Source organism: Zerene cesonia, chromosome 10 (assembly GCF_012273895.1).
Source record: "Zerene cesonia ecotype Mississippi chromosome 10, Zerene_cesonia_1.1, whole genome shotgun sequence".
Lineage (NCBI taxonomy): Eukaryota > Metazoa > Arthropoda > Insecta > Lepidoptera > Pieridae > Zerene > Zerene cesonia.
In genome coordinates this window covers 1,401,222-1,414,449 of record NC_052111.1, presented here as the reverse complement: position 1 = coordinate 1,414,449, position 13,228 = coordinate 1,401,222, and the positions used below count along the sequence as shown (strand labels likewise).

At 33.3% G+C, this 13,228-nt stretch overlaps 2 protein-coding genes across 3 annotated transcripts in view; one reads left to right on the top strand and one right to left on the bottom strand.

The window, feature by feature from the left end:
- LOC119829738 (voltage-dependent calcium channel subunit alpha-2/delta-3) overlaps positions 1-3,804 on the top strand; it is a 45,750-nt gene extending 41,946 nt beyond the window's left edge. For both annotated transcript variants that reach the window (XM_038352391.1, XM_038352389.1), the window contains 2 exons: positions 56-242; positions 695-3,804. In XM_038352391.1, coding sequence (XP_038208319.1) covers positions 56-242; positions 695-793 — 286 coding nt within the window. In that variant the 3' untranslated portion in view covers positions 794-3,804. The remainder of the gene's footprint in view (positions 1-55; positions 243-694) is intronic.
- A 480-nt stretch (positions 3,805-4,284) lies between these two features.
- On the bottom strand, positions 4,285-13,094 carry LOC119829500 (exosome RNA helicase MTR4). The gene is made up of 18 exons (XM_038352042.1): positions 12,872-13,094; positions 12,664-12,801; positions 12,267-12,509; positions 11,687-11,861; positions 11,398-11,509; positions 10,879-11,081; positions 10,450-10,690; positions 10,037-10,227; positions 9,564-9,665; positions 9,050-9,223; positions 8,763-8,865; positions 8,190-8,362; positions 7,692-7,883; positions 7,146-7,387; positions 6,477-6,713; positions 5,722-5,884; positions 5,034-5,196; positions 4,285-4,474 (listed from the first exon to the last, which is right to left on the bottom strand). Exons 1-18 carry the CDS (start codon positions 12,961-12,963, stop codon positions 4,317-4,319), a joined length of 3,102 nt encoding a protein of 1,033 aa, XP_038207970.1. The 5' UTR covers positions 12,964-13,094; the 3' UTR covers positions 4,285-4,316.
- Between the last annotated feature and the right edge of the window lie 134 nt (positions 13,095-13,228).

Here is a 13,228-nt window from a genome sequence, read left to right as displayed (position 1 = left end):
GACATCTTTTAAAGTTGTAACGTATGAAAACTTCATTTCTAACTACTTTCGCCAGACCGTTCAGCGTGCAAAAGATACCGCACAGCAACCTAATCCTGCTAGTGGTGGACACGCTGTGCCCGTGCGGCGCCAAGCGGTTGGACGTGCGCGCGCGGGAGGCGCCGCCGCGCGCCGCGTGCCGCCGGCCCCCGCGCGCCACGCACCGCCGCAGACCCCGCACTTGCGTGTCCTACCACCCCGAGGTAATTTATACCTTAGTGATATGAGCGTAAGATCATTTTTGTTCGAACAATTAAAGCGCAACGCAGCAATTGAAGTACATTAATTTGAGCTTGGTTTGAGGCTTTAACTTTTTCATAATCTCATCGCATAAGAAATCTACGACTATGCAATATGTATTAACAATAAGAATTAAATTATTATTTAAGCTTTACGACACGCAGTAGTATGTCTGACGATAAATATAAATGCTAAATATAGTTTTATAACCAATTTGACAGTTGCACATCACTGTAAATGTGTATCGAATAACTAAAATACCTACTGATGGTGATTGTAATAAGATTCCACATTCCAAACTCCTAATGACACAGCTTAACTGGCTGGTGTACCTTTTAATTTATGTTGCATTCATCCAAACAAAGCTCAAGTTTATAAGAAAATAGCAAATTGAGTAAATGGCAACAATGTCTAGGAGATCGAGATCCAGTCGTGCGGAGGCGCGGGCGGGCTGCGGTCGCTGCCGGCGCTGGCGGCGCTGGCGCCGGCGCTGCTGGCGCGGCTCGCCACGTGACTGCACTAGCCGCCCGCTCCCGACCGCACTAGCTTTCCATATACCATATCGAATTTCATATCAACCCTATAGTCTTATCTGGATCGTTATTTTCCGAACGGAAAGCTTTGCGCGTCGATATAATATTGTGTTCGAATCGCGTGATGTGATGTATGAACTGTTTCGCTCGATCGGGCGATGTAGCCTTCGCGAGCGTCGAATTTGTATCCGCTCGGACGAGTGCCGCCGTTGGGTCTACGAAATGTTTAAGAGTTTTGATCAATTTTATCGACTGAAGTTTTGGTCCGACCAAGTGAACTTTTGATCTTGTTTTGAGACAGGATTGTTTATTTGTATTAGGATAAGATACGGTTTAAAGATTTTCCCTCTCTGTTCGGTTCACTCATAATGTAACTACGATGCATTCGCGTAAATAAATAGGTAGATAACGAATATCTTGTTAAATTCGATTAAAGGTATTACTTGGAGATCTTATAAATTATAAATAATGTTAATAGGTGATAAATGATTTAACCTGAAGTACTAACTGTTTTAGAAAAATTTACCTATGTTAAATTTATCCTTCATATCAGTCATCCAAACTTATTAAAAAATATACAGAAATTTATTAAAAACTCCATTTTGTTTATAGAGATTTATTTTGTGTGCCTAAGTAATCTAAATTGTTGCTGTAAGTGACATCGCATTATTATCGATCAATAAATTTAATATATATGTGTAATGATAATCGATATTGTTCATTAGGCATTTATTAATCGTCGATAAGTGTACTAAATTCATGAACTTTATATATTACGGTACTCGATGTCCTTGCAGTAAGATTCATAAGTAGTTGCTAGGAATTTTCACGCCTAATCTTTGAATAATTAAATAATTGAGACCGTTAGTAATCTCATATTTTATTGTAAATATTTACTATTTTGATGGCCTATGAAAAACGAGTGTCGCTGATTTGAATCTATGGCATTTAATTACCCGAGAGCAATTATAGAATGTATCCATCGCCCGATGTTACGGGTGTTACGAAAAGCATAACAGTAGACTGCATATTGTCATTACTGTAAACCGTTTACGATTTTGCCATAGTAATACGGTAAACAATAAAATATTTCTCATGTATCAAGTATGAAACGATTTCCTTCTTGTCAGCTACGTATGGTATATTTATGAATGTACTATAATACTGTTAAAATATTTATTATAAATGTGGTCCTTTAAAGGGTGCGAATATATTAGTATTAATTGCTCTTTACACTATGTCGTGAAACGATATATTTTTTTATTTTATACAATTATTTATCCTCGATTTCATGGATTACAAAGAAGAAGTGAATTATTTCATTTACTTATATTCTAACAGATGTATAGTAAAATTAAAATTATTTATATTTAAATCAATAAAATCTTTTCCGTTAAATGAGTTTAAACAGGTCCTAATAAATCACTCTTAAATATAGGAATTTTACATATTTATCGATAACTACGTCATCGGGCTTGCTCTTGTCCGTTTTTCTTATAATTAATAATAAATGTAAATGACCGCAAAGCTCTGAAATAGTACAAAATAAATAGTATTTCTCGCATTGTGTGCCAAAACGCAGCAGTTTGTATTTTGTATGTTTGGTGTGACCCGTACGAGATCACGTCATGGGACAAAAGCAAGCTCCTATTGTAATGGGACTGATTATTGCTACCAACAAGGGATAGGATGAGGAAAATGTAAGGTTATTTGAGAGACTGGTGGAAGTTATTTGTAAGCATCTCCATAAACTGATGCGGAATCGATTCTTGTTACTTAATGATTTTCGTTGATGTATTGTGAGTTTTCTTCAAATGTCGTAAACTTTGGGAAAGCTCTTCCACATCTTTCCATCAAAACATGTATCACAGTTATAAAACCAGTATACTATAATCGTTTTGCAAGGCGGCATTAAGCCGTAAAATAATGTTAAGTACATTAATATTCTAAAATAATATCAGTGGTTCCATGGTCGTTTGTAATCAAACTGTTGTATCCGTACGTATTTACAGAGTTGTTGAAGAATGCTTTTGAAATATTGTACATTTTGTATAAACTATACAGTAAGGAGTCGATATAATGATGTAATCGTTTCTACCGGTGAGTGTTGAACGACTAACGTATTGAAAGTGCTTCTTGTAAGCGTCGAGTCTTCCATAGCAGTCGTGAGGCGTATTTACTCTTAACTAAGTATTAAAATGATAATAATAGTGTATACTTTATAGAATAGGTGGCGCTCGCGTCGCGTGCATACTTCGAATTGCACATCGCGGGTTTTAGTTAATATAGACACAAAGGATATACCTCGTTTAGTTACGCAAATAATAGCTAGACAGTTAGTGTTCTTTTCGCGTTTATTTCGTGGACATATCAAATCAGGCACCAAATGATACTATAGCGTAAGCAGTTTTTTGTATTTTTTCGATGGTGATCTTGTATAACGCGATTTTAAGAAGGCCTCGATCAATATAGAATAATTTCAAAATCAATACCCGCCATAGTAGCTTTATATATCGTCATAGTGTAAGTAGAGAAATTAACAAATGATAGAGTAAAACTCATTTATTTAGCCGCCAGTTATTTTGCGAAGAGAAGTTGAACGAGGTCTTCTTAAAATATTTTACTAAGGTTTGTAATCGCATAAGTTTTATGTAAGAAGGTAATTGTACGCCATTCACTTAACAGTGTTACACTTTTCTAAACGTATCCGTTTGTTTTATCCCCTTTAACTATAACTATAATCATGCCCTCGTTAACGCTTCTAGAATTTAGATAATATTCGAAATTTATAAGTAAATTGGAAATTTGTGAGTCGAGTTTTGATGTCGCTGTGTCAATGTTTATTTTTCTCATATTAGTTGATGGTAAGTGATAGAGTTGTTGTATATTTGGGCACGGCCGACTGTGAACATGGTTCTCTAGTGTAATTCTAGTCAAATATTGTTCTTTTTGTTACTTGCCAGTTCATGCTATAGATAAACCGTAATTACAATAAAGTTCTCTTATAACATTGTGGAATTTGTGTTTGTTATTTATTCCTTTCCAGAAAAATAGCTTTTGTCTATGAACGTAACCTGTTTCAGTTCTTAATTGTGCTTCACAATGAAGAGTTATAACAGTTTCACAAATAAATACAACTCAACCTTTATGATTTTCGGTTTGTTAAATTCATCTCCACTTGGATTGAGATAATAATTAATTAACTGCAGAAAAATTGTAAACCTTACTATGTATAAATCTGGTTGGACTCGGAACGAGCAAATACAATATTTCCCAATGGAAACTTGCTTATCGCATTCTTTCTACTTACAACTAATCCACATCTACCAATAAAAATATTCACTGTACACCAAACTTTTTTAATGGAGGTAAATTTAACTGTATTCCATCGACTCGCTTAATTGAAGGGGGCACGGTTGTTTGGATTACATAGGTGTCACAACACATCTTATTAGGCAAATAAAAAGCAAACCAGTGTAAAATTGCGTATATTATATACTTTAACTACATATATAAACTGGCGGCGAAAACGATGTCTCTCTTCAACATTTTGATCGCTTCACTGAACTTATTCTCCAAGTCAGTATTCCCAATGTTCTTAGCCGCTTGACACAGCTGCCGGAGCACTTCCTCGAGACGCCGCATACAGCGGATTATTGATCCTGCATAATTATACACTCGTTTACTTTATCGAGTCGAGTATGCCACTTTTTTTTTTGTAAATTCTGTGGGATATCTAATTTATGTGAGTTGAAGTCTAGCTTCATTTGAAGTGGATTACAGCTCTAAATTATCGAAAGAATTCAGTTCTCTGGCATCGGAATTATTTTAAACTAGCTTCCGCCCGCTTTGTCCGCGTGGAATTAGGAAATTTACAAATAATTTAGATATCCCAGACAGCATTCAATCGGGGTCGAAAAAAATATTTTAAAAGAGCAACTATAGTGTCTGACTGGCGCTACTCTATAGAAACTGCTTGCCAGAACCGGTGCTACATAACTTCTGCGTATATTTTAACCTTACATTATTTTTTGTTTCGTTATGATGATGATGATGATGACGATGATGATGATGATGATAATCATCATCATCCGATGATAATGATTTTGGCAATGAAAATGATTAAAATGCTTTTAAAAATTAGAAAATATTTAAACGGTCAATTCGATCATCATACGGGATTAGAAGATACGACTAAATAAAGTATGTACGAGTTGTAACCTTCGAACACGTCGGTCATCTTGCAGATCTGCAGGAAGGAGGCGCCCTTGGCCCACGCGAGCACCACGTCCATGAGCGTGCACTTGAACTTGCCCACGTACTCGTCCTCGTCTATCGCCATTTTGGCGTCGATCGACACCTTGGCTATGCGACGCGCGTACTCCTGAAATCATTTATTTTGTTGGTTCATTTTACAATAATATTGAAGTTTTGATATTATTACTATATATACTTGCTTTTGCCTGCGGCTTCGCACGCGACAATTCGGAGTAGTTTGATAGATGTTATTATACAAATAAACTTTCCTCTTGAATCACTATATTTATTAAAAAAAAACCATCAAAATACGTTGGGTAGTTTTAAAGATTTAAGCATACATAGGGACACAGAAAGCGACTTTGTTTTATAGTATGTAGTGATTAAATGGATAATTAAAAAATTACAAAAAACAAGTTATAAATTACCATAATCAATAGTGTGATACATGTGTGACCCTTTTGGACATAATATCACTTAATAATATTTTTTACAATACAAACCAATTTCATCCGAAATTTTATGTAAAACAAGGTCCATTTTTTACTATAATTGTCATCATACTTCAACCAAACAAAATATGATAAGATTTATACATTTAAATTGAACCATAACACCTACACGATAAGGTCCATTTTACACCATCACTTACCTGCAACTGCCTAAGTACCCCGCGCAACTCCTCGCCAGTGGAGGAGGCTTGCGTGGAGTTCTCGTCGCACACGAAGCAGCTGACCAGCGACGCGCTCTGCTCTGGCGTCAGGTTGTTGAAAACCCCGTTGAATATCAACTCAGTCAATAGTAACTCGTCAGCGCTGTGGATATAAATGTATAATTATTATTATTAACTAGCTTTTGCGGCTGCGGCTACGCACGTGTTAAATTATGCTTTTTACAATTATATGGTAGTAGCTTTTGCCCACGGCTTCGCACGCGTTAATGCGGAGTAATTTAATAGATTTTATTATACATATAAACCTTCCTCTTGAATCACTATATCCCTTAAAAAAAAACCCCCATCAATGTCCGTTGTGTAGTTTTAAAGATCTAAGGAACAGACACGGGAAGCAATTTTGCTTTGTAATATTGGTAATTAAAAATACCTTTAGTCGTTAATGTTAATTCTAATTAAATGAACAATAAAATATTTCTTTCCCTATTATACAATTGTTTACTTTATTAGAAAATAATTGTAAATGTAATTTTACTTCAATGAAATATGTAGATGAAGAAATGCAATCAGTATTAGATACTATATTAATAACTTCAATTAAATTCTTCATTTCGTATGTGCTTTAAAAATTAAACAAATTGTACACATATTAATAAATAATTAATCTCCTATTATAATACTCGAATTATATCTCACTAACTACAGATTAAAAATAATAAAATTTCCAAAAGTACCTGCTCAACTCGCAAGCGATTCGTCCCTTCATCTCGATAACATCAGCCATCGTACAATATCCCATTCGTCGAAGCACACGTTTCCGTTTCTTCAACTCGTCCATTTGCAGTATACTCTTTGCTTTGTGCAACTCCTGTTTCACCTGTTTCAGATCTTCGTATAATTCTTGCTTCTTCTCATATGCACTCGTTAACGCTGCACGATTCTTGTCTTTATGTAGTGGGTGGGCATATAATCTATAAAAAGAAATATCTTTTAATAGGCAATATACATGTAAATAGTATTCATACAAATACTTAATATTAATTCAGAAAACTTATCTAAAAATAAAAATAAAAGAAAAAGATTCTAAATAAGTAATTATACATTACTTGCTTAAACTGAATGGATAAGCTTTTTAAAGAAAAAATAACTTATAAAACATTAATATATTTTTTATGTCATCGTCAGCTCATCGGTGACTGTCAACTCGGCTAGTTAGTGGGTCGCCTGATGGTAAGCGCTACCACCGCCTATGAACATTTGGAGGCGTAAGGTAGATTGCAGAGCTCATGCCTTTTCAAATGTATTGCCGACTTCAAATTGGAAAGGATTTAGGAAAAAATTTACTAGAAAGGGTAAGAAAAAGGAAACATTTCAATCACAATTAAGAGCAAAATAACACAAACCTGTCTTCAAAAATTTTTATTTTATCCACGCAGTCCTTGAATACGGAATCGTTAATTTTCATGTCTTTTATAGGATTCAATAGCGGCGGACCTTCTGGGAAGCGTTTTTTCACTTCGTTTATCGTTTTTAAAACCGATTTGCGGCTATCGGATGGTCTTAGATCCTTCGGATAGTAAACACGGAGCGAACTTATTTGATATATTAGCGTATGCAATACTGGGACTACTTCCACATCTCCAGACTGCAATTAATAGTTATAAATTGAACTTGTGTGCACAATTTTCTGACACTGATTGGTGGGGATTTTTCACATCTTTTTATGAATGAAATAACTCAAATTATTTTTCAAATATCATGTCCATTCAAAATACCACATTTAAATAAGGAAGCCATAAATGAAAAAAAAATAATAAGTGTAATAATTTCATTTTTTCAAAATACTAAAGTAACCCAATCCTTCAGTGGATGGAGTCATTTATGTTTGGCTAAATAACAAATATTTCACAAATTCTACCTTAATTTTGTACATTTAAAGATCATTTTACCTCGCCCGGTGGACATGGAGCGTTGCTCTCTGGTTCATCCCCTTTCCCTTTTTTAACATGCAGCAATATATCCACTAGTATAACTGTATCAGCTGTGAGAGGATTTTCGTCTTGCCCTTTCTTGCCTTTGCCCGTTTTGTGCCGGAAATTCACTATTATGCCCCAGTCGTATTCATACTTTTCTGTTTTTATCTGAAGAAGGCATAATGAGATATATTGAGAGAAGATTTTCAATTGCCTGTGGTTTTATTAAGGTTTATATGAAATGCTTACTCACAAATTAATCAATGATGTTCTATATAAAGAAGGTATTTTACTTATCATACTTTTAAACATTCTACGATTTATATAAATTATATAGTTATAATATAATATGATATTATAACTATATGATGATATTGATATTTTATAAAGTCTTATCTATTATATTGTATTCATATTTTTAATAGTCTTAAATTCTTTTTCTTTGTCATTATATTCAGTATAATTATAGTTTACCTTAACAAGTCGACCCGGTTGCAGGAAAGGTTTAAGATACTCCGGTCGTGTGATAAAAGACCTAAACTGTGCACCCAATAGATCTAATTGCGAGCGAATATTGCAATAACTAGCGATCGAGTTCTCTTCGTCTATGCTAAGCGAGTCATATTCCTTTTGTTTCGCTTTCACCTCTGAAATAAATTTTTTTATGTTATTCATGTATTGAATAGTTGTGTTGAAGTTGAAGTCTAAATAAAGGCTAGCTAAATTGGTATTTGCTCTAAGGCATCGATAAATTGTTATGTCAAGATGGTTGTTTTAATTTTTATTGCAAAATTCTCATCCAATTCTTTTGTCTGAATTATTTCATACTAGCGGTCCTCCCCGGCTTCGGCCATGGTAAGTAAAAAGACTCAGTAATAACACTCAAACAATTTTTCAAATCGGACCAGTATAGTTCCTGAAATTAGTGTGTTCAAACAAACAAACAAACGAACAAACAAACTCTTCAGCTTTATAATATTAGTATGGATTATAGTCTTTATTACGATTAAAGAATTATTCATATTACAAAACGACAATTGTACTTACTATCTATGAGATCTGGAATGGCGGCTTGATTTTGGAATTGATAGAAACTTCTCTCCAACATATATTCAGGATTGATTTCTTCTACACGTAATAAATTCAATACCTTAAAAAAAATTATAATGAAAGCGCCGAAACCATATTTTTTACATTTAACAAATTTTATTGTATCACTATTATGCAATCAGATAACATTATATAAAATATATATAAAATAGTAACAAGGATTAGAAGTAGTATGTTTCAATCAAACGGTAACATAATAAAGTAAAAAAAAAAGCAAAAATTACCATATTATAAGTGAGATGGAATGCTGAATTAATAGGATCAGCTTTACCCTGCACCATGCCTTTCACAGTAGCTGGAGCTACTTTCTGGTCAATCATGAGTATCACAATTCCTTTGTCGTCTAGACCACGCCGGCCCGCACGACCAGACATTTGGATGTATTCTCCTGATGTTATCTTAAAGTATCATTAAATAATTTGTGTTAATGATATTCTACTAATATTATAAACACGAAAGTTTGTTTTTCTTTCAAGTAAAAACTACTGAATGGATTTAAATGTAACTTTACAATAATATAACTCATCCATCAGAAAATAAAATGGGCTATATAAACACTTGTTAATGCCCGTGGGTTCGTCCGCCGGTAAAACCGCGTGGCTAATTAGTTTTCTTATAATTTGTCGCTCAAAAATATTTAATTATTTGTGTAAAGATGATATTCAATCAATTTATACACATCGACGAATTAAAGTCACTCGTAAGTTATCGTATAAAGTCAATTAATTATATACTTACAAATCGAAAATCTCTGCCGTCGAATTTTTGACAACTTGTAAACACAACAGTTCTCGCCGGCATGTTGAGACCCATAGCAAACGTCTCTGTCGCGAAAAGTGCCTGTGAAAATTATTCTTTATTATATTATTGTTAAAATAAATATCACTATTAAAAATAACATAATATGAAAAATAGCATTTAAAGTTTTAAGTTAAAATGTTACATAATGAGAAATTTTAATTATAATTATCATTAGCATTTCAATGCTATAAAACTAAAAATTAAATGCTACATAATGTTTAAGTATGAGTTAGTTAAGCAACAAAACCTTACTTTTTAGCTATGAAAATGGATTGCGATTTAACAATTGTTATAATATTTATGTGTTTGATGATGGTAAAGGAGACAGTATTTTTATATATAACATACATTATAAACAATTATTTTTTGTTATTATAACATACATTATAAACAATTATATTGTTACGAACCTTTATTAGACCCAAACCAAAGAGAATCTCGATCGTTTCCTTGAGTATTGGCAATAGACCACCATGATGTATACCAATGCCGCGTCTCAGCAATGGAATTACGTTTTCCACTTGCGGCAATTTACGATCCTCCTCTGTTAATACGTCCATCGCATTATTGAACACTTCATCCACTAATTTCTTCTCTTCAACTGAAATTAACATTTTATAGCAACTTTTATTTATTTATACACTATAAATAAGTAAATCGTAATATCAAATTTAATGCGGAGTATGTGCATATTAAACTAAATTAAAAGAGAAAAATGTTGTATTTGTCACTGAGATTATATAAAATGTCTCTAATTTTTGGCTGCAAATAACATACAAGGTGGCAATATTAATTCTATATCTACAGAATAGACCATACTCACTGGTGTTAAAGTCCAATTTTGCCATTTGCATCGCATACAGCTCACAGTCCTTTTTACTAAAACTGAATATGATAACAGGTGCGAAATTCCTTTCCATAATCATCTTGACAATGTTAAAGATATTAGTGTTATTGTTCCCTTTGGGCCCTCCGCGCCGCCCGCGTTGGTCGCCTTTACCTGCATCACCTGCATTGCTTAATACAGCCATTGCCGTGTTAAAATTATCCTCTTTGAACTGACCCTGAGAATTTGTAATTAACGATTTGTCAAAATTATAAGTAAATAATGAGAATAGAGGATGTAAAAAAAAGAAATTGCTATCAAAATTCTATCTACATCTCTCTACATCTATCTGCATCTATCTACTTGCAATCCTAATAAGAAATAGGTTCTTATTTTTAGCATGATCGAACAAAATAAAGAACAGACCTTCTCATCAACGACAAGATGTATACCATCGCCCCCAGCAGGGAAGATGTAATGCTGTAGAGGAGTGGGTCGATACTCGGTGTATACCACATGGCAAGGCTGCGAGTGCAAACGGCACACCCATTCGGCAAACTGACGTGCATTCGGTATCGTGGCAGATAGGAACACATAGTGCACATTGTCGGGGAGAAGGATTAAAGTTTCTGAAAGGAGATATTAATGAATAAATTACTGATTTGCATGAAACAAAGCTGTGGTGCTTTAATACATAAATATAATGATAACAATTTCACTAATTAATTTAATTTGAAAACTATTAATTCTAGCCTGAATGTACTTCATATTCAGGTAATTATCTATATCATTTTAAACATATTATTTTCTGGGTGACATATTAAAATTATTACAGCAAATAGTAAGTATTAATCCACCAACAACAATATGTCAATGGTATGGTTAATACACTTTTATACATCATCCAGTTAAATAACTAGAAACTGTTAAAAAGAAAATTTTTACCTTCCCACACAACTCCTCTTTCTTTATCTCTCATGTAGTGGATTTCGTCAAACACAACCCACCCAACCTCTCTCATGATTTCTGATCCCCTATATAACATATTCCTTAGAATCTATGGAAGGGAAGTAAAAGAAGAAATTAGTAAATACAAAGTAATAAAAAGATATGCAATGTAATAAACAAAATATAAACAATTTCAATTCCTTTCACATACCATCTTTTTTCAAGCTACAGGAATAATATTGGAATATGATTGTATATTATTTCCTTAAAGTATTATTTAATTTACCTCAGTTGTCATGATAAGACATGAAGCAGACGGATTGATTGTCACATCACCAGTTATCAAACCAACATCATGAAACTCTTCAGAGAACTCTCTATATTTCTGATTTGAAAGTGCTTTGATTGGTGTGGTATATATAACTCTCTGTTTTTTCTTTAGTGACAAGGCTATAGCATACCTATGGGGATGAAAAGGGATTTTGAATTAAAATTAAAAAAAAATTGTTTACTTCATTTGTAAGTTTAATGTCAATTGTAAAAAATTATTGACATAATATACACCTTTGCACACATAAAATCCAAAGGTTTTAGTTAAGAAGACAATAATTAAAAAAAAATTATCACGGTGATATTCAAACTCGCTTTTTTTGCCAAAATGTACCAATGCATAGCCTCTCGGCCACTTTGTGATCAAATATTTTCTATTCTTTCTTTATTTTTGGATTTCGGCAATTCAACACTATAAAACTAAAAATTAAAGACATTAATAGTCTAACTCAATCTATATAAATAAGTAATCGGCACAACAGATGTTATGTTCTTTTCAACCATATAATAAAAAGCAATTTAATAATAGTACTTACTCTGCAACAACAGTTTTTCCTGCAGAAGTATGTGCTGACACAAGCACAGATTGCAAATTATCTATACACATGATTGCTTCCTTTTGAAAGGGATCCAATATAAAACTATACTGTTTAGCTGGCTCTGAAGATATCGGGACCAAAGGTGAATATTCATGATTTGGTGGAATTGCTACCTCATGAGTACACCCTTCATGGGTTTCCAATGTGTGTATCACAATACGTGAGTTGGCTAGATCCAATCTAGAATGAAAAAAAATATTGCATTTTACAACAACATATAATAATCATTTCACCATTTAAATGAAACCATAATTTTAAATTGTGTACCATAGTAATGTTTGAGTAGTAGTAATCAGTGTACACAGATGAATGTATATAACTTAGTTAAACTTACTTTAAGTCCCCTATTGTTTCAATTTCTTCTTCATCTGTTTTGATTTTTTTATTATCTTCTGGCTTGATTTCTGTATCTGCATATTCAACTTCTTCGTGTGGCCTTTTCTTGGCTGGTGTTAGCTCTGCTTTAATATCCCTATAAATCGAAGGATAATTAAGTTTTGGTAGAGAATAAGAAATCAAAACAAAGGTTAGAAAATACTTACTGTTTATCACTTTCAAGATTGGGCAATTGAATGGCGACTTCACTTGATGATGGATCTTCGAAACAGTCAAATAAATTATTTAAATCAGCCATATTTATGAATATTTGGTCATATTATTATACTAATTCAGGAAAAACAGCGTGGTTAACGCTTGATGAATTCACGCTTAACCCGAAGATAAAACCATGGCAATACGAAGTTAAAACGCGTTTTTATTTTGACACGTGACAGCTGTTGACATGAAACTTTGTGTTCAGTGCTTCCAGCAACAAAAAAAGTATTTCTTTGGACCCTATTTTTTTTAGACTGTGAAGTTTTATACGAACTATTACTGTTTTTACTTCTTCAACCATTTAT